At 42.8% G+C, this 22,418-nt stretch overlaps 1 protein-coding gene across 1 annotated transcript in view; it reads left to right on the top strand.

The window, feature by feature from the left end:
- fam171a1 (family with sequence similarity 171 member A1) overlaps positions 1-21,970 on the top strand; it is a 29,642-nt gene extending 7,672 nt beyond the window's left edge. Inside the window, exons 2-9 of the mRNA XM_038711491.1 lie at positions 354-581; positions 1,260-1,352; positions 7,661-7,819; positions 8,490-8,666; positions 15,412-15,528; positions 15,790-15,904; positions 16,764-16,881; positions 17,249-21,970. Of these exons, the coding sequence (XP_038567419.1) occupies positions 354-581; positions 1,260-1,352; positions 7,661-7,819; positions 8,490-8,666; positions 15,412-15,528; positions 15,790-15,904; positions 16,764-16,881; positions 17,249-18,811 (2,570 nt within the window). The 3' untranslated portion in view covers positions 18,812-21,970. The remainder of the gene's footprint in view (positions 1-353; positions 582-1,259; positions 1,353-7,660; positions 7,820-8,489; positions 8,667-15,411; positions 15,529-15,789; positions 15,905-16,763; positions 16,882-17,248) is intronic.
- The last annotated feature ends 448 nt before the right edge of the window (positions 21,971-22,418 follow it).

Genomic DNA, 22,418 nt, shown 5'->3' with positions numbered 1-22,418 from the left:
ACTTTTTTTTACAGTTGTTTTTCCCGTCTGGTCCATGGCTTATTTCAGAGAGGGAAATGGTCCATTGTTTTAGAGGGGAAGTGCCATTGGCAGAAGTCCAGGAAATGGTCAGAAGGCTGTGTCTTTGCAATGCATGTGGAACGCCATCTCTGTGGATTGGAGGCAAAGGGCCTGGCACTGAAACAAACCCCAGTTAAAGAGATTGACTGTCTTTCACACAGCTGTAATTATAACACCACTGTGTTTGTGTCTGTATATCACGCCCTGTTATGGTTGAGTTTCCTGCAGTCTCTTCACACCAACACTCAGGTATATATATACCCGACTCAGTAAACACTCTTGTTTGTTCACAGAGGTGACTCTGAAGGTTCACCTGAGCGATGCCAGCACTCACCAGCCCCTGGGAGGAGCCGCCATACAGCTCTTCGCCAACCACACTTCTGTAACCACAGAAACCTCATCAGCTGATGGCAACACCTACCTGCGCTTCCCCTACCGCCTTGGGACACCGTTGGTCGTCACCGCAACCAAACAGGGATATGTGCCAAACTCTGTGCCCTGGAGTCCCTCTAGATTACCTGGTAGGTGTGTGTATTTGTTTGTGTGTGTGTGTGGTGTTTATGTATTTTTTCCCATGTCAATAAAGCCCCATTGAATTTAATTAAGATTTTAGGACTAACACAGAGTGTTGGCTTGCAGGTTATTGATCAGTTAAATGTGTCTGTTAGTGTGAAATGGAAATAGTGTGAGTTTGTGCCAGGTGTGTGAGCAAATGATGAGTGGAGTGCTCCATTACTAATTTATTACAATAGATGCCAAAACCCAGCAAGGGGGCTGCTTAAGCTTCCCTTTCACTAACACACACTCGCACACAAAATACCTCCCAAGAGGCTGCAGTACTGTGTGTGTGTGTGTGTGTTGTGGCAGGGAGCTGGACTGGGGAGAGAAGGGTATTATGAGCCAACGGAATGGCGGCCAATTGGATTATCACGCTTACCAGCTCTGAACAATGGAGGAGTGAAAGGAAGGAAGGAAAGAGGAAAGAATTGCAGTTTGCTGTGTCAGACTTGTGTCTTGTACAACAGACAGGAGGAAAGCAGGACTATTAAAAATGTATAAAGATGGTTTAATGACTTGTTATGTCCGAAAGTGATCAGTAAAGTGGCCAGGTAGGTTGCAGTTTGCTTCTTATCTGATTGTGAATTTATTCAGCCAGTTAATGGAGTGTGTATACTTGTGTGGTTTTATTTGTGTTCCAGTATTTTCATCCATCAGCCTGGACCTGCTACCCGAAAGAGCTGCTACCCTGATGGTGTATGAAGATGTTGTGGAGATTGTTTCAGGCCTACAAGGTAAAAGCGTGTGTATGGATATTTTTTTGTCTATTTAGCTGTACAGCTCATTGTTTTTCCACCCAAAAAAACACCCAAATATTTTTAAAAGTAGGAGATTGGTTTAAAGCAGTGGTCGGCAATAGGCAGCCCGCCAGCAATAATATCTGCTTTGATAGCAGGAAAAAAAATAAATTGATAGCGGGTGGTGCTGAAATATCAAAAAAAATGACAGCTACAGTTACTCTCACAATCACTTCCTCTTAAGTGATATGAAAATAAAAGCGCAAGAACGTCTTTTGCAGCGATGCTTCATGTCGAGTTTATTAAGAGCTTTTACTTTGAAGAGTTCTGAAGGACATTCAAAAGAGTCTCTGGCTTGCTTGACACACCTCTGAAAAAGCCGTCACTAAACGTGATCGGATTCCTCTGAATTTTCTCAGGGAAATTAAAATAAGTGTCCATAGGTTTATGAATGCGGATCAAACGCTGGAACGCGCACACATCACTGCAGCTTTATTGAGAGCATGTTCAAAAGTGGGAGAAAAAAATTATCTGCAGTAAGTTGGAATCGATCTTACAACCTACATACATTCACAAGATTTGAAATAATTTGACTTTATTCTGGCCCGCCATATAACGGCTTGAAAAACATTTGCCCGATGCCAGCCTTATTTGCAGACCCCTGGTTTAAAGTCTCACCAGTTTTTAAAACAATCTCTCCACAAGGGCAATTAGTAGCTGTACTGGAGCTTTTGATCATTTCACGCTTTGTCTTCCTCAGCAGATGTAGTTGAGCTTGAACTTAAATTCTAACAAAAATGAAGCTAACGTTGGTGAGAGGGCTTTTAAAATGGATATTTAAACAATTAATCTACAATCCGACGACAACTGGGCAAATTCTGTCTGCCGAGGAAGGTCGTGTCATGCGATGGATAGCTTTAGAAGAACTACTAAAGGATCTCGTGGTGAGATTGTTTTGCTAAATCCTTTTCATGAGCAAGAATAAACTTTCATTCTCAATTTTCACCCAGATTTCCACGTATCCAAAAGTTTTGTGTTTTCAGCTGCAAGAACACGTTGATCACTATAGTTCACAGTAAACTGATCAGTATAAACAATAGGTTATATATATATATTCAATAGAACACATAACTAAGCTGCTGACTGTGTTTTTGTGCAAAAATGTCAGCAAGTATACAAAAACCCAAGTTTTTGTATATTTGATTTTCACTCATTTAAATAACAAAAATAAACACTGATAAATTCACATATTTGTCTTTGATGAAAATAATTAACAGAACCACTACGTTAAATGGCCTACTGTTGAGTAAGGTCTGATAGAAGAGACAATGAAAAATTCACCCTTCTCCACCACACACACACAGACACAGACACACACACAAATAATAAATCATGAGACTGTCTTTGTTAGGCTGCCTCTTTGTTAAGGTGTGTGTAATTGTATTAGATAAGGCTTTCTCACTCAGGCAGAATCAATATAGTCTCTTTGTCTGCTGTGTCCTTTGTGTGTCTGTGAATGACAAGGGAGTAATTTAATGTGTCAGCTGTGTTGTCTGACTAAAAAAAAAAACTTCACAGATACATAAATATACATACACCATTATCATGTAAACCTCTGAAGTACTCACTGCCCACAGCACGTGCCTGAGTGGAGCCTATTTTCTGCCCTCTGTCCGACACACTCTGTCATGATGTTATGAACTTGGGCGCCCAGGGGAGTGATAAACCTTGGCATGTGGCACGAGGAAAGAGAATAAAAGAGGGGGAAGAGGAGGAAGAGGATACAGTATGTGCTGGAAAGTGGGGTTGTGGGTGGGGCAGTTGGAGAGAAAGGGGGATGGGCAGAGCGGTGTCCAACAGAAGGAGGAACAGATGAGGTGAGAAAAGTGGAGGGAAAAAAGACGAGAGGAATTGAGGAAGGGAGCACACAAAGAACAGAAACAGGGTCATTTCCTTTCACAAAACAGAGCCGCAGACGGGAAATACCACACCTGAATTTCAAGAACAAGCCTGAAAGTTAAAAGATGCACACACTGCAGCGCCAAAATTGTCGAGTGCAGCTAGAAACACAGCGAACACTCGTATACAGCTGCGGCCGTGTGTCACTGCTCAGGAATGTGCACTCAGTCGTACCACTGTGACATCACCTTGCAGAGTCCAGCTACATGCAGCTTTTTTTAAATAGTTTGTTGCACTTAATCTATAATTTGTTAATAGCAGGCAGAGACTGGATTGGAGGCAGCAGTGGGGAGAAATGAAAAGGGAACGATTAATTGCGCAGCAAAATATCAGAGAGAAGCATCACACTGGCCGAGAGAAGAAGTCAAGCCAGGCATTATCTCTACTGGATCGATCTGGAGCTACCTCCATTATGCCCAATTTGATGGCTGAATTTATAAATAGGCATTAGGTGAAGACCAGGAGTAGAAAATTGCCTTGTAAAACATCCCTAAACAACATCAGTGTGCGGGATGGACTTGCTGTCAGGTGAAAACCTCATAACTTAATATTTTTCCTTTTACTTTAATAGGACAACTGAAGTAGAAAAACTAGTAGTTTTAATTGATCTCTGTTTTGTATAGTTTGCCTTACAACTATGACATGTATATTTTACATTTTTATATACATAACCAGCCCACAAACACACTGGGTTAATATACACTTGTGTGATATTCCCCTGCATTTTACTACGCATTTTGTATGAGCATTTGACAACTTTGGGTTACATAACGTAATCCCCAGTTCTTTGATAACAGAGTGAGGTGCTTCACTATGGGAATCGCCTCAGCGTGACCAACTATGGAAGCTCCAATGACACAACGTCAGTGGGACAGCCACTGGCGGGACACTGGCTTGCCTTTGTGGGGGACAGCCCAAGACACAAACAGATGATCATCTTTCCTAAATCCAGCTGTCCTACTTACATACACCTGCGGAGTCCGCACTGGGCACAATGTGTTAAGTCTCTCCTCCTCCACTGATGCAAATTGAGGGGGATGGAAAGCCACAAGCTCCACTGTGGGACACCTGTAGGCTGACTCCACCACCTTAGGTACAAAGGCTGGATTGGGCCGCAGGCAGGCCTTTGTGAGCCCAGGAGCAAACTACAAGCAGGACGGGATGACAGACAAGGCCTGCAAGTCACTCACCCGCTTCGCTGTGGTTAGGGGCCAACAGTAAATTTTCAGTGAAACAAATTTCATACCCCCACCGCCTGTATAGGCTCAAATGGGTGATGAGAGAGGGCATCCAACACAAGTGACAGATCCCACAGAGGAACCAGAGGCCTGGAGACGGGGAGTTTGCGACGTTCACCCTTCATAAAGCAACAGACCAAAAGATGCTGCCCCACTGGCTTATCCCCAAATCCCACATGACAAGCTGAGATGGCCGCCAGATACACCTTAACTTTAGAAAAGGCCCTCCCCTTGTCCACCAGGTCTTGTAGGAAGCACAACACATCAACCACAGATCACTGAAAATGAATGGAGCGTCTCAAGGCGGAGGAGTGGAGGAGGCTCTTACACTCTGAATGGTGTCAATGACCTGTTCAGGTAGGCCAGCAGCATTCAGATTCAACCTTTCACTGGCCAAGCCCAGAGTGCTACGCGGTCTGGATGGGGGTGGTAGATTTCCCCATGCGCCTGGGACAGAAGATCCCTGCGTATGGGGAGAGGCCAGGGCTCGCCTGCCAGAAGCTGGATTTTCTCTGCGACCCAATGCTTGGATGGCCACCGTGGCGCCACCAGGATCCAGTGACCACCCCTGCTCTCTGACTGACCAGGGTGGGGGAGATTAGGCTGAGAGGGGCAAATGCATAGAGCAGCACTCTCGGCCATGGGCGAGGCAAAGAGATCTATGGCTGCCCAGCTGAATCTCTGCCAAATTTGATCCACCAGTTGCGTGTGGAGAGTCCATTCTCCATGCAATGGGTTCCCCCGCAACAGGAGATCTGCCCCACTGTTCAAAACTTGTGGCACATGTGTTGCTCGAAGGGACAGGATTCTGGTGCTGCTCCATAATATCACCCTTCGGGCTAACCTGTGTAACTGTAGTGAGCACGTGCCGCCCTGACGGTTGATGTACGACACCACAGTGGAGTTGTCTGTTTTCACATGGACATGGCGATCCTGGAGAAAGTTCAGAAAATGTTTCAATGCAAGGAATACTGCCCACAGTTCCAATACATTTATGTGAGCCTGAGCCAGCTTCGGGCCCCAAACGCCATTCGCAGCCCTGCCCGACATGGTCGCCCCCCCAACCCAACTGGGAGGCGTCTGTTGTCATGGTTACCCTGGCCGACACCGCCCCCTGCAGGACACCTGTTGCGAGAGCCGCCACACACACGGGTGTTATTTTCACCCAGCGGCTGATGTGATGGCATGGACACAGCCGTAATGCAGCCACCCAACGTTGAAAATCCCTCATCATTAGTAGCCCCTGATGTACAATCGAAATCACAGAAGCCATGAGGCCGAGCAGGCGCAGGCACAATCTGAACGAGACATTTCCCAGCCTGAAGAGGGACAGACAATGTGTGAGAGATGCCAGCCACCTCTCTGATAGCGCGATGCGATAAGAGAGGGAGTTTATGTTGAGACCCAGATATTTTGTACATTGTACGGGTTCCACTCGGCTTTTTACCCTGTTTACATTGAACCCGAGATCCCTGAGGTGAGCTACCACCGTAGTGGAATCCCTGACCGCCTGCTCCCACGAGCATGAACATCAGTTAATCGTCTAAGTACGAGAATATTCTGATGCTGCTGTTCCTTAACGGAGACAGCGCTGCCTCCACACACTTGCTGAACACCCTTGGTGCTAATGACAGCCCGAATGGGATGGCTTGGTATTCGTAAGAGCTGACCTGATGAGCAAACCTGAGAAATTTTCTGTGTGCTGGATAAATGTCGACGTGAAAATATGTCCGAGAGATCAATTGTTACAAACCAATCTCCCGGACGGATAGAACGGCAGAGCACTTGTGTGTTAACATCCTGAACGTGTATTTTCGTAGGTGTTTGTTTAACACACAGAGATCTAAAATGGGCCGAAGCGATGAGCTTCCTTTCTTTGGAATGAGAAAGTAACGGGAGTAAAACCCTTGTTGGTCCTCCTCTGCCGGTATGGCTCTGATCGCCCGCCATATGGCGGCCCGCCATAGTCTAATTTGCTCCGCCATAGTTTCAAAATGAACCAAAAATATTTTTTACACATCTCTTAATTAGGGCCCGAGCACGACTGTGCGAGGTCCCTATTGAATTTGCTAAGATTATATTTTTCTTTTTTCTGCAAAGTAAGCTCCATTTTGGGGACCTTAGCATACTCGAAAACTCACCAAACTTTGCACACATGTCAGGACTGGTGAAAAATTTTGTATTTTATGGGTTTCGCGCATGGGCGTGGCAGAATGACTCGCTAGCGCCACCTAGAAAATTGAAAAAAATTTGCCCCTCGTTGACGTTCAACCTACATGCACGAAATTTTCTGGGGACATGTATCATATCAAGACGCACAAAAAAGCCTCAAGAACCCATACCCTAAAGTCAACAGGAAGTCGGCCATTTTGAATTTTACAGCCATTTTTGGATGATTTACACACTTCGTACTTTAACGAACTCCTCCTAGGGATTTAGTCGGATCGACGTCAGATTTCTGCTGTGCCTTCTAAAGGCATTGACGATAAGTTGTGCTATTTGCGAGTTTTCGTCAATGGGCGTGTCTGTGGCGTCGATGATTCGCCATGAAACAGGAAGTTGTTGTAACTTCAGTGTACATGCTCACATCTGGACCAAAGTGTACATGTAGGATGAGAGTCCCGCCCTGAACACATGTACAACATGTGTTCAGGGCGTGCGAGCTTACAGTAGTGCGTCCATCCACAAAAGGCTGTAAAAATCAAAATGGCCGACTTCCTGTTGGGTTTAGGATATGGGTTCTTGAGGCTTTTTTGTGCGTCTGGACATGATACATGTCCCCAGAAAATTTCGTGCATGTAGGTTGAACGTGGACGAGGGGCTAATTTTTTCCAATTTTCTAGGTGGCGCTAACGAGTCATTTTGCCACGCCCATGCGCGAAATCCATAAAATACGAAATTTTTCACCACTTCTGACATGTGTGCAAAGTTTGAGTTTTCGGGTATGTTTAGGCCCCCAAAATTGAGCTTACTTTGCAGAAAAAAAGAAATAATGTACAGTTTCAATAGGGACCTCGCACGGAAAAAGTCAGAGAAATGCCCAAAAAAATCTTTAACAACACTAGAAATACATTCAACCTGACGTCTGTCTGTCTGTCACTCCCCAAGGTTTGAGGCATCAGCCCAGTGTTCATTTCCAGCGCAGAGCTCTGAGTCTTCCTTCCAACACATCCTACGCCAACCTAACTGCGTTGCTCACCGTGGCCAGCACCCCCTCACACATCCAGTACTTTCCCCACCTGCAGGTCCTCAGCAGCAACGGCACAGGTGAGGCTCAGACTGGCCGATGGTAACAGCACAAAAGAGTTTTAAGACTCGACTGTGGAAATAGGGCAGAGGATAGGAAGAGTCGGGCGACAGCGGGAGAAGGCTGCTGAGAGGGGGTGGGGAGTGAAGAGAAGGAGTATATCAGAGACTGTACCCTGGAGAGGCTTTTCTGTCTGACCTCCTGAAACACAATAACCCCTGTGTGTGTGTGTGTGTGTGTGTGTGTGTGTGTGCGCGCGCGCTCTCTTGTCTATCACAACCCCGTGCCCGCACGCTTTCAGGCGGTCTCATCCACTTCTTGATGTATGTGTGTTGTATGAATTTGTGTCCTCCCTTCCTCCTTCAGCTTGAATACCCCTCAAAAGGTCCCCCTCCCCACAGTATGTACCTTCTCCCTCCAGGCAGCACAAGCATACTTGAGCTTTGACAGTTTCCACCCTCAGCCTCTCAGTTTTTTCACTCTCTACCCTGCTTCCTTCTTTCCTGTCTTTTCCTTGTTTTCTTTCCTGTCTGTCTTTCCCCTGACAAGTCTCCTTTTATCTGTTTTTTTTTTTTATGTTGTGCCCCCCCCACACTGCTTTCACTGCTCCCCTTCCTTTTGCACCTTATTGTCACTGCCTTTCCTTTTTGCTGTGTTTTTCTCTCTTACACTCTCCTGTTTCTCTCACAGGGACCAAGAAGAGTTCCGAGTTGACTCCTGTAGCAGCTATCTCCGTTCACTTATTGGCCAGCGACGGAGTGGAGCTGCAGGTGAATGAGCCAATCACGGTTTCCGTCCCCCTGCCGGCTGACAGTGGCCTGAAGGAAAATGATCACATCCCTGCTTGGAGATTTGACCCGCGCTTGGGTATGTACTGACAGAAACACGTTTTTAACTTTCTAAGCATAAGGTGTTCTCTCGTTTAAATATCTGTGTTTGTATCATCCACTATTTTTTCTGAAAAATAACCGACATCTTTTAATAGTGCAGTGCTGTAATATATTTACTTAAATGTAAATGAGAGCTACTACAAACCAAATGCATATTCAAACAGTGCTGCCACTTGTGACACTGTGTCAGAGCAATGAATGAGGCGGGGCCACATTAATCTGCAAATCAAAACATAAATACTGCTTCACATCATAAGATTGGACCAAGGAAGCATAATCTTCTGGAGCTCAGTTAAATCCTAAACTGAACTAAACAATAGCAAAGGGCTTTGTTGTGCTGGCTCCTACAGTTGAGCACCTTCAGGCCTCTCAGGACCCACCGATTTATTTCAGCAATCCTAAATCTGTGTGTCAGACGTCCCGCACTGTGACACACCCAGTTCTTCTTGGACAGGCTGAACTGAAAGACAATGATTAGGTCATCAGTTGAGTCAGACGTGTCTGCGCTACAAAACATCCTTGTCTATGTACATTAGTGTCACATTTCCAGATCTACTGTATCTCCACATTACATTTGTGCCGTGCCAGTGCAGGAGAAAGGTCTGTCTGGGTTATTTGATGTAGAGTGGAAACATTTAGTCAAATAATTGTCTAGTAGTGAAATGGAATAATCTGCAGCAATTGGCCATTAGGGGGCAGAAGAAACAAGCTTTAAGTTGACTTGTTAGCAAACAGTTCGGTGTTTAAATGTCCAGCAGGAACAGAGCAAAATTAGCCTTCATTAGGAGTTGTGTTTAATCCTCTCAGAAAGCTCTTAATTTAGCTTAAAAACTTTTACGTAGGAGTCTTCACTTAAGAGCAATCAGTGACTTATCTGAGAGCAACTCTGAGAAAGGAAAAGACAAAAACTTTCATCTTAGTGAGGAGGTGGGGTTGACCCCGTTGCTATGTATGACACAATCTTTTGAAGACTGTGATTGGTTGGTTGTCCAAGAAGGAAAAAAAAGAATTCTAAGGCTTCACTTTGGAAATTACATGCGTAATATTTCCTATTTGACCGTTCTCACACACACACACACACACACACACACACACACACACACACACACACACACACACACACTATATATTCAGATTCACTTTATTAGCCATTTGCAGTATAAAACCACATTGGAAAAGAATATGCAAGAAGCTCAAAGTGCAATGTCACCACATAAAAAACCTAAAAGACATAACATAAAACAGACAAGCAATTGCCACATAAAACTCAGTAATAAAACACTATTCAATAAAATCCATCCATAAGATATAAAGTGCCTAATTTAAAGTGCTTTGTTTAAAGTGATCACAGCTTGGAGGAAAAAAACTGTTGAAATGGCGATCGGTAGAACGTTTGACAGAGCGATACCTTCTCCCTGAGGGAAGCATCTCAAAGAAGGCCCCTGCAGGATGGCCTAAAGCATCATTAGCAAGTTTTAAAGCTTGATTCAAAAGTCTAGCTTTATATGTAACCTCCAGGAGCGGCAGAGTACAGCCAGTGATCCTGCTGGCTGAGCAAACAACTTTGTTCAAAGAGTTCTTCTCTTTCAATGTGAGATTACCAAACCACACAGTAATACAACTAGTCAGGACACCCTCAATTACACAATAGTAAAAGTTCAAAAGAATCTTAGTATTTTGAGTGAACTCTCGAAGCCTACGTAAAAAGAAGAGGCGCTGTCTCGCTTTCTTAGCAATATTAGTCGTATTAGAGCTCCAGTTCAAATCATGCGAAAGAGTCACACCTAAAGATTCACATTTCTCAGTAATCTGCACATCGGAATCATGGATAGTAATAGGCACATGATTCCTATTGTGACAAAAATCAATAATAAGTTCACATGTTTTTGAAGTGTTCAAAAGCAAGTTATTTTCCTTGCTCCATTGAACAACATTCTCCACCTCCTCGCGATAATGAGATTTATCGTTTGAACTAATCATAGTTGTATCATCGGCATATTTGATTATCACATTATTAGCATTGGATGCTTCAAGGTCATGAATATACAATGTGAACAATAGGGGGATCAAGATACACCCCTGCGGTGAACCAGTGCTAACATACAACTCATCTGAAATACAACCATTGATTTTGACCTTTGAAAATTAAAAATCCATTCACAAATGGCATCATCGAGTCCAAGACATTTCAATTTGTGAGAGAGCTTTGTTGGGACCATTGAATTAAAAGCCGAACTGTATTCTATAAATAGCATTCTAGCATATGATTTATGTACATCTAGATGCTTGTAGACAGAGTTCAAAGCAAAAGAAATGGCGTCCTCGACACTTCTGTTTTTCCTATATGCAAATTGTAGTGGGTCCACAGACACAGGGATTTGATCTTTAATAAAGTCCAACACCAACCATCAGGACAGATGTGAGGGCCACTGGCTGATAGTCATTCAGGTGTCTCATTCAGTGCACCCCGCAAGTGACATGTTGAAAAGATCAGTCAGAACAGGACTAAGTTGCTCAGAGCACAATTTAAGGACACGAGGAGGAATACAGTGCCTTCTTGACTTCGTCCTGGACAAAATCCTCTGAACGTCCTCCTGAATGATGGTAAAGCTCATTACAAGCAGGAAAAAATAACAGGTTCAACATTTCCAATTTCAAAACGACAATAAAACTCGTTTAATTTGTTTGGCAAGGATAGATCATCATTAGTAATGGGTCCTCCTTTAGGTTTCCAAGCGGTGATAGAATTTAACCCTTGCCACATACATTGTGGGTCCGCCTCCATGAAATGTCCCTCTATCTTAGCTCCATAGCCTCGTTTAGCAGCTTTAATTGCCCGCTCCAAAGAATATCTGGACAACTTGTAAGCAGCAGCTTTACCTGATTTAAAAGCCACGGCCCGCTGTTGTATTTTCCTATTCACATCACCCGTTGTACCACGAGTTCTGACTAGCATACCGTTTTATTACCTTTTTTGGAACACAGAAATCCATGCAAAAGTCAATGTACCCAGTCACTGCATCACAATACTCAATATTCAAATTATCTGAATGGAACACAGACCAGTCAGTAGCATCAAAGCATCCTTGTAGTTTTTCTTCACTCTCCTTACATGACGAGGGTTTTGATTGTTTATGTGTATATAAATCCTCTTTTTATTTACCATGCTGTTAATTTCCTATAAGGTATTTGATTGGCTTAGAATGATAAAAAATTGTTCCACTCTTTCCAATTACACTGATTGGTGACATGTCTATTTAAGTGGTGTTTAGTGAATGTTGGTTTTAATGTATCAAACATGGAATCAAAACCAAGAAGGGCGAGAAAGCCCAACTGGACAGAGGAACAGTGTTTACTGTTAGCCCAGTTAGTGGATGAACACAAGGCCATTCTAAAAGGAAACTTCAGGCTGGGTGTCACAGCAAGGGGCAAGAAGCAGACGTGGGAGCGTATAGCACAAACTATTAGCACACCAGGGAAGCCTGCTATATTCATAAATGCAGTTTTTTGAGCCTGCAAGGTGGGAATGTCCAGTGGAAACGGAATGAACTGCGACACAATAAGAGGTTCTGAAAGTGCTGTAATTTTGCTGATGCATTGTTGCATTTTCCCAGTTGCCAAATATCGTAATGTAGTGATTACTTTCATTTCTGGCGCTATGGCATTCCTGCACTGTGTCGGAGATGTTAGCGTGTCTCTAATAAGTCACAAACATGATCCCTGCACGATCTAATCTATAGCGTCTGATTAACTCACTGTCATCCATTGTCTGCAACACATTCCTTCTCCCTCTTCGTCTTTCTGCCATTTTCTCGTCTACTAAAGAAACTCTTAAGCCCCTTAAAAGTCCTCGTCCGTGCTCCTAACAATTGTGACCGTAAGACCTCTTTTAAGGGTTAAGATGCTTTCTGAATTACTTTTTTCTTTACTAGGATTTTTTTCTTTAATTTTAAGAGTAAACGCCCACATTTCTAAGAATTTTCTTAGAATTTTGTCACTAGGAGCTACTCTTTGCATTAAGATTTTTTATGAATACGGGCCCTGGCTCTTTAGCTGCTAAATGTTCCACTTTGTTCACCAGCTGAGCTGAACTGAAAGACGATGAAACCTTCCGTAGAGCTGAGGGCAAATGTGGAGTCGGGGGAAAGTTCTTTGTGGGTTTGTCACTACTAAAAGCGACCCCTTTATTATAGGAAGGAAAAGGAAATCCTTTTTAGAGACACTTTTTCTAAACATGGAAAAAGAAAACTGTTGTTGCCCATAAGACTGCGACCTACTCCTGCAGTCCACATGTGAGTCAGAGTACATGGACATTAACAAGAATAATAGGCCATCTGTCACTGGGATAAATGTCTAAGCATGTTTAGTCCTAACAGCATGTGTGATGAGGATAGCATTTCTCTAAATGTACCCTTAAAATGTTCCTACTTAGCATTTGGGCCAATCATTGTTTAAAATCTGGACCATATTCTCTCTTGTGATGGTTTTAAGGATCTCAAGGCTCAGTTTAAAGTGCCCAAAGTATCAGCATTTAAGCCTTATAAAAGCGTTTTGATAAAAGCTGAGAGAACACACACACTTGTAGCCTACACACAGCCTGGAGTATTTCCACAACAGAAGCCATCCCCGGACCCTTCTCGGGGCTATATCTCGTGTTCCTTAGCAACCCTCCAAATAAATAACACGGCGGAAAGGCCCGGCTCCTCAATGAGTTTCTTCACTAAGCGGTTATGTGTGTGTCTGTGTTTGTGTGTTGTTATGTATGTGTTAAACTGAGGATAAAAACACAGTCACAAAGAAAGTACTTTGAAATCCACCCGGTGGCTTTGTGGAGGAATATTTCAGGCTGAAAAAGCTCCCTCGCAAGCTAGTTTTGTTTACACAGTACACATGGACTGCACGCATATACACACACACACACACACACACACACACACACACACACACACACACACACACACACACACACACACACACACACAAACACACAAACCTGTTTCTCTTGTATAACTGACAACCTCTCATGGTTTGGTACATGTTAATGGAGCATGAGGTGAAATGATGTCATGTACAAACAGATCAAATTCACCTGTTGGGGTGTGTGTCATTTGGAAACAGACGCGCCTTCATCTTGAGAGGAGTTTTGTGAGGCAAATAAGGCTTTTCAAAAGAACAGGCTACTATAGTGAACAAAAAAAAGGATCCAACGTCAGTTTTTCTTAAGTAATATAAAGGCTGTGTTAACATTATAAGTGTTTGCATTGTGTCTACGCAGTCGCCGGATTCTCTGCGGTTAATTGTGTGGAAGCGTGAGAACAGAATCATTAAATGTCAGTAAGCAGGTCAGTCAGGACTCCCCTGTGCAAACAATCAGACAGAACCAGGATGAATCGGAGGGGGTATTCTGCTGAGTCACAGCTTCTCTCATTTCTCTCTGCCTCTGCTTTTTCTGGCTTTTCCCTTATCTCTACTTCCATGCCTCCTTTTTGTTCGCACGTTTCTTCTCCTTATTATGTTTGTTACCCTTTCCAAGCTCTATATATTTCCTGGTTGCCTTTTTGTTTCCTCCCTGCTGAAGATTGATGCAGCTCCCTGACTACTTGATGTTGTTTAACTGCGCATCAACATAGAAACAAATTCGCTCTCGCCATGCTAGCCCTGAGACCCAAAGGCGGGGAAGTGTGAAGGCACTACTGAATGTTTCCTCTTGGAGCAGATTTACTGTGAGCGAATCAAGCAGTGCCTTTAGGCTTTGTTGTGGTTTTTGGTATTTGCACTGCCTGGGCTGCTATTGTGTTCCTATTCATAGGCTCCCAGTGACTGAGCATGCTGCCTCCCTGTGGATGAGTTAGGTACTGCCAATACACTCCTCCCCTCACACTGCTGAGCTTGAATCTGCGTTTTACCAGCTATTAGTCAGGTTGAAAAGCGAATTCAGTTTCCTCAAAAAAGAAGGTATTATTAAAAAATCTTAAATTTAATTTGCAAAATTCTTACCCAGAAATGTATTTGTAAAAATTTTTTGTGTCTCATTGCTGGGAGAGAAGTAATAAACTAAAAGTGGGAGTGTTTCATCTGTGGATTGTGCTGCCAGAGGCTGTTCAATTCATTTTTTTGTGGAGCTTATGTCAGCACCATCAGGCCTGTAGCGAACACTGTCACTTCCGCCAGCTTCAGTAGCTGTAACCTCATTGTTTCTAATGGGAGCTAATGTTTCTTATGTGTGTACAGGTCACATTAATTTTATTGATTTAATCATTAGGAGTTATTGTTATATACTGCTGGGAGGTACTGAAAAAGCTTATGTAATAATAAATTATCATAGGCCGTATCGTCTCTACTGGTTTTCCATCATACTTTCATACTTTAGTCAGTATAAATTGTATTATTATTATATGTGGTATTTTAAAGTCTTAAATCTAACTTGCAGAATGTACAAAGTACACTTCTGTCACATTAACAAATCCTTAATCCTTACACTTGACAAATATAAATATAATAATAAATGTAATAATATATAAATATAACAAATATAATAATACATCTAGCCTAGTGGAGTGCTGCTGTCTAGACTAAGTTAATGACAGGGTGGGAGTTTGCTGCAGGCCTTGTCAGTTGTCACTTTATGGCTAATGCAGTCTGAAGGTGGCACTAATACAGAATAACTGTTGGTAAATTTGACTTCAAGCTCTGTGGTTGTGTGTTTGTCTGTGTGCGTGCAGGGGCCTGGATAAAGAGCAGTTGGGGTCATGTGCAGAGGGAGGGCAACCAACTCAGTCTGACCTACATTGCTCCTCAGCTGGGTTATTGGGTGGCCGCCATGTCCCCGCTACATTCAGGTGAGAAATTGCTTTCACACAGATTACGTTTACTGTAAAAAAAACAAAACAAAACATGGCATATGTTCTCACACTGTATTTAGACAGTGTTGCACAAAAAAGCAAAATATCGATATGTAGTCTAATCTTAACAAACACCTGTTTTTATTTTGACATTGAGTGAAACCTTTTTCATATGAATCAAAATCATTTTCATTATGAGCTCATGTTTTCCCTTTGGCTGTTCCCCTCTTTTTTCCCCACATCTTGTCTGTGCAACAGGTCCCGTTTTTGCGAAGGACTTCAGCACATACCACACTGTGTTTCTATTGGCTATACTGGGAGGCATGGCTCTCATCCTGCTGTGCCTGCTCTGCCTCCTTTTGTACTACTGCAGGTGTGTGAAACACTGTCCACAGCAATATGTCCCATCTGAAAGATAGATTTGTCTCCAAAATGAGGAAACAAAGCAATATTTTGACAGTGTCAGGAATATACAATAAGATGAGTCAGTTCTTATGACTGCTTATGTGGAACATGTGAATGTACAGCCGCCCGCTATTTTAGGCTTTATATTGTTATTGTTATTGACGTTGTCCAGTATATACTGTAGCAACAGCATCGGAGAAGTCATCACACTAGTGCCAGTATCTTATGTTATGAACATAAATACCGTATTGGTTGTACGACATAATAATTTAATTTAACATTAACTTATACAAAGACAGAAGATTTGGGCTTGTTTTTATTTTTTTAGTCTCTGCCAAGTAAAAAAAACTAATTCATCTTGCCTCCCTTGCATCCCTTCCTTGCCATGTCTGAAAATAATAATTTATATTGACAACATTTAGCTGAATGTACTGAAGTTCATCTAACCCACAGTGATGTTGTAACATTAACATAATGAGCCGTTTTAAAGGGTTAATTGTCTTCTTCTGCATGTGACTCATCCTCTTTATCCTTGTGTCTATTCTTCAGTTGTGATGTGGTACCAAATAAATCAAAATTCACATGGAAACTTGTTAATAGCAGGTCATGATGACATAAGATGTATTGGTTGCAAACAAAAATACAAAAATGGACTGATACTGCACAACAAGTACTCAGGTACCAGTTCTCTACTGCAAATAAAAATGCTCAGGGAATTCTGTTATCAAATTTAAGTGCCAGTATTTGTGTGCAGAAGATTCATTTAAAGTCGAAAAAGGTTTCCTTTCATTGAATCATGACATCTGCTGTGTCTCTGTGCTGTAAAGGCGTCGCTGTTTGAAGCCTCGAGGGTCTCACCGGAAGCTCACACTGTCCTCTGGTCTGGACAGCAGTAAGAGGGACCAAGCCACCTCAATGTCGCACCTGAACCTCATCAGCAACGAGGTCTGTCTGACTTGCCCCATTAGGGTTCAATCACTAGGGAATATCAAACAGAGGAAGTACTTAATAAAGACCTGGGTGGCTTGCTTTAAGCTCCCTGTGTCAGAGAACATCTACATGCCCTTAAACGTGAAATTAGATCCCTACAAGTTCCACTGAGGTGCTGTACTGTAGTTGAACCCTTCTTCTAACATCCCAGTGGTAGGGAGAAAAATAAAAAACGTATTTGTCAATCTACGAAGGATAACTACAGTTGCAGAAATGCGCTCTTATTTTGTCTGTGATAAAATTGCTTCCATAAATCTGATTTCTTCCTCAGTATGTGTCTGTGTTATGTCTTGATTTACATTCAATATTTTGTTGTCTTTAGGTGCAGCTGGAACTTGTTTCCACAGCAACTGAGCCCGACATGACCACACCAATGCTGAAGCCTTTCTCATATGAGCACCAAGACAATCAACGTCAACACAGCGTAATCCATCACAGCAAACACAGCCGCTCGTCTCTGGGCAACAGCCACCACGGCTCATCTCTTGGCAATCTGACGCCTCGCAGCAGAGACTACCGGCAGTCTGCGGAGACGTTCCAGTTAAAGGCTGCCCTTTCATCCGGAACAGACCAGGGCTACCGTCAATCATACACCTCCGTGTGCTCATCCAGCAACCCAATTTCAGATGCACTGTCATCAGCCAATCACGGCCAGGTGTCAGCTAACCATCTGAGCACTGCTGGGATTGTTGATTGCATCTCCCCTTCCTCTCCTCCTCACTCCCCCAGTAGAGGGGAGGTATGTGAGTGTAGAGCTCCTGACTACCTTCTGTCCCGTTCTGTGGACCACCTGGAGCGTCCAAGTCCCCCGTTGCTCGCCCGGCCCGGCCAGCTGCTCTGCTGCGGCTCTGTGGACCTGCTGAGTGGAGGAGAAGGCTACCCAAGGGTGCGTCCTACACTGGTGATTCCAGCACACTACATGCGCCTGCCTGGGGAGCACCCTCTCTCTGGTCAGGCCCTTCTGCTGCAGACTGACCAGCAGAGTGACTTGGAGACCATCCAGGCTGAGCTCAATGCTTCACATTCCCAGCAGCCCCTAGGGCAAACCCCCGCTGACTGTACCCCAGGTCCCACCAAGCAGGGTGACGGAGAGGTGCATGGCTTGTCAGAGTCTCTGTCTATTCCAGCAGCACTTGGAGAAACAGGTCTAGTGGAAATAAACAGCGAGGACACCTTGTTGGCTGAAAAGACTTTAATGGAGCTAAGAGGAGGGAAGCCTCTGCCTCACCCACGAGCCTGGTTTGTCTCACTTGACGGACGCTCCAACGCTCATATTCGCCACTCCTACATCGACCTCCAGCGGGCGGGGTGCCACGGCAACACGGCTGGTGGAGGAGTTCAGCAAGGGAATAGCAGCAGTGGAAGGCGTGGCAATAGCAATGACGCCAGTCTGGACTCCGGTGTGGACCTGAATGAGCCGAGAGTGGGCCGCAGGGGGAGAGACGCAGAGCGGGAGGAAGGAGGGATTGAGAAAGACAGGTCGAAGGGCACAACACCAGCTATGGCCTACACTCAGCTGGTGTATGTGGATGATCTGGATGGCGGAAGAAGTGAGGAGGAGTCACCCAAGTGCAGCCCGCAGGACGGTAAAACAGCACCCATTCTGTCAGACAAAGCAGAGGGTCAGAGAGAGGGGCAAGGGGATGTGGGGGGAGGGAGAGTAGAGGGGGTACAAATACAAGAGGAACCACCCTCACTTTCCTCTTCATCCCCTGCATCTCCTCCTCCCCTGCCAACACCAGAGGGAGAGACTTTCAGGACTGATCACGCGCTGCTGTCAGTCTCTCCTGATGACGATGTGGCACACGAGGACGGAGAGGAGGAGAAGAAGAGTCCCTGGCAGAGGAGAGAGGAGCGACCCCTGCTGGCCTTCAACCTTAAATGATCCACACATGACCACTGAGAGGATTGGTTCACACTTTTTCCTAATAGAATACTCACAAGCCCATATGTACATTGAAATCATTTTTTGTGGCTGTTGTTCCTTTATGAAAATACTGGTCCTTCTTAAAGCAATTTCAATGTAAGTTATCCTCATTCTGTGCAAAAGGTCATTCTGAAGTTCAGCTGAAGCTAATTTGAGCTCTGAGTTAGTCATATCAAGTGGAAATCTTCCAAAATTACAATCTTTTTAGATGGATGGAGTACTTTGTTAATCCAAATAGAATATTGCAGCAAAGTCACACATGAATCACAAAACAAAACAAAAACAAAAAGTAAATATAGTAATGAAAACAAATAACTAAAATAAAATAAAATCTACGGCCACGCTAAAATATATACAACAGGTTTTGAGGCTCAGGAAAGTTGAGGGGAGGGTTGGGAGGCAAAGATACTATGTGAGGTGAATTGCTGCAATTTAAGTCAAAATCGGAGTCATAACCCAGTTACATCTAAATACACATAATACATATATTTTCACTGTGACTTCCTGATATCATTATCTCCAATGTCCATCCTGAATAAACGTCCATAAATATGCTTAGAGATTGTGGCAAAAAATGCTGCTCCTCATAACTCCAGAACTTGCCTGAGAATCAACACATATTTTATTTTATTATTTTTTCTTCAGTATCAAATTAATCCAGTGACAGTTGTCTGTACATCCGTGGATACACTGCAAACTGAAACTGCTAATGGCTAATTCAGCATACTTTTAATGGTGCCAATATGCCAAAATGTAAACAAATAATTGGGAAAAAAGGAAAGCTCTAGTTGGTACTCTAAATCTATATACACACAGTTATGCACATGTATGTAAATGTATGTCACAAACAGTTCACTTCATAATTAGAGAGTGGTTTGTGCCATCACGCTTTGCCTTACTATCCCTCTGCTATTCCTCAGCAAGGAAGCACAAAGAGTCTTTTTATACTAAAAAGACTCTTTGTGCTTCCTTGGCTTGTCTAGCTTGAGACAGATATTAGCTTTAGTTGAACTTTATAATGCATTTTTACACAAAACGAGGACCATGGATTTTGTCCACCTTGTCTCTTCCTTTGAAATCACTTCAGGAAAGGAGATTTTTTTGCTGCTAATGTAGACAGGGGGAACAATTACAGCTACCAAAACTGTTCAGTTGTACACGAGTATGTCAGTTTTGTTTTGAGATAGTTTTTTTTTTTTTTATAAAGTGAACCTACCCTTTAACCATGACTCCCACTCTGCCAAGACCATAACGTGAAGGATATGACAATTTAAATCGAAGCCTTTTTTTTTTCTTAAATATAGCACTGAGGAAATATTTCAGCACTGGGTTCCCTTCTAGTCCAGAACCGTGAAGGGATAGTTCTAATCTTTCATGAGCTATCAGGCCCCTCATGAACTGCCCACTGTTGTCTGCCACTTTGTCATCCTCACGACAGTCTACATACATACAACAGAGCACTCATCATCAGGCACGATATACACATTGCCTGAGGGAGGACATTGGAGGCAAGAAATTAGAACATTTTATGCACAACAAATATATGCCTTTTTTTATAAATAGCCTTGTAAGCATAAAGGAACTGTAGTAGAAAAAGGTAATGGGTGGTTCTCACACATGAAAGACTACAGGAACCTTTTTTTTCTTGAGCCATATTGGCCTAAATCCACTGACACACTACACTGCTTTAAAGTGAGATTATAACCCTTATTTAGCCAGATTTTTTGAGAGTGTGGAACATCTGTTCAAAATGAGGCACCTGATTCCACTCTTCACAGTCTGTTAGGAAATTAAAAGTATTCATACCGTGTTTCTGCACAAGAATCACCCCTGAGATGAACATGTAAATCTTGTACTTGTGAATGGTTTTTGATTATTTTGCTAGAATTCAATCCAGCCCGTCAGAAGGCCGTATGGGTGTTTACATGATCTACACAGGGCATGAAGTGTTTGGACTGCAGAAATTAAACCACTATCCGCACTGCAACTTAATCAGATAATGTGACACACCACTATGCTGATGGTTAAGGATATAATACCACTAGGAAACAGTAGGTCCATCCAAAACAATGGCGAGGTTTGATAATATGAAGGGTTTTGTAATTGTTGAACCACTGACTGGTGTATTTTTGCTCTGAAGGCTATGCATCACTTTTATATGGCTGCTTGAGATGCCTTTTTTGTAATTTTAATCACTTTGATTTTAATTGCCAACATGAAATATTTTACACGAAAATAGGCTATTCTTGTTTCTTCAAATATGTTAAGGGCTTTTCTTTCTGAGCTACAAAAACAAACTGCATATGTTTTATCTGAAACCAAACTATTTTGCATGCTGTTTTACCTTCTTTTTTTCCCTCCCATTTCCTCATGTTCCAAGTGCCTTTGAACAACCTGACTACAACAAATTTGTGGAACAGACTACCTTATTTATTTCTCGCCTTCTTTTGCCTTTTAGCTTTTCTCTTCTCTACCTCAGCCTTCCCTTTCTCCCCCTCTTGTGAAAGAAAGCATGCAGTAAACTTTCCTCAGCACTAGCGTGTTACAAGCTACACTGCGGACATCTCAGAAAATGTGTACCAGCTGCTGCAATCGTAAAATCCTCTACAGTAATCAGCAAGGCACCAATCTCTCTTAGAGTAAGCAGTTAAGGATTTACCGAAATGTTCAGTGTAGCACGGGATATATAAAGCTAAGTGCGATTGTATGTGAAGCTAAACTGCAGGTCATTTCAGTGCACTCTCTTATTTTTGTGTTTTGGGGTGAATGTTTGTCTCGAATGTGTTTATGCGCACCTGTGTGGTGATACTGCTGGCTGTGACTTTGTGTTGTGTCAGATTGTGTGTCCATGTGAGAGTGCGGAGAAATAATCAACATAATACATCCACTCAAGGTTCATATAGTCATAGCAATCATATTACAGAGTGTGTATAGTTATTTCTTTTCCTGGTCAAAATGATGTGTGAGTTGTTCTTCTGAATGGCCTCTTCTCTTTTAGTATCCCACAGAAACCTCCAGTTCTAGGGTGGAGTTGCAAATACAGCATCCTGAGTGTGTAACTTGGTTGCTTGCATTATATTTGAAGCCTATTATTCTGAATAAACAACCAAACTGGAATTGTCTGTTTGTATAATTGACCAAAGTCATTTGCAGCCTGAGTTCACATTCAACCACAGACCACCTTTTGTTATGATTGTCATCTTTAGGAACCCCCTCCTAAGAGAAGTATATATCAAATATAACAGTATTTTTCACCAAATACTTAATATGTCAATACTTTGGGGAATGACATTGCTTTTAAAGCATGTTAAAAATAGGGTAAAGTGTTAATGTTATAGTACTTTGTACTACTCAAATGTAAGTCACTTTGAATAAAAACATTTGCCAAATGAGTAAATGTAAAGTACTTTCAGTAAACTGTCCATCTGTTAAATATATTTAATTAAATATAATTACAGTTAGATAGTCCAAAATTTATATACAAAGTAGACACCTTCTTTAAGTAGTTTCTACCTCTGTTAAAAGTAATTTACGTTGCACTTCATTCCCGTCGGGTTACATTGTT

Source organism: Micropterus salmoides, unplaced genomic scaffold, assembly GCF_014851395.1.
Source record: "Micropterus salmoides isolate LMB-PRFRI ecotype aquatic unplaced genomic scaffold, ASM1485139v1 Ms_hic_scaffold_11, whole genome shotgun sequence".
Taxonomy (NCBI): Eukaryota; Metazoa; Chordata; class Actinopteri; order Centrarchiformes; family Centrarchidae; genus Micropterus; species Micropterus salmoides.
The sequence above is the reverse complement of the archived record's forward strand: the minus strand, read 5'-3'. Positions and strand labels throughout refer to the sequence as shown.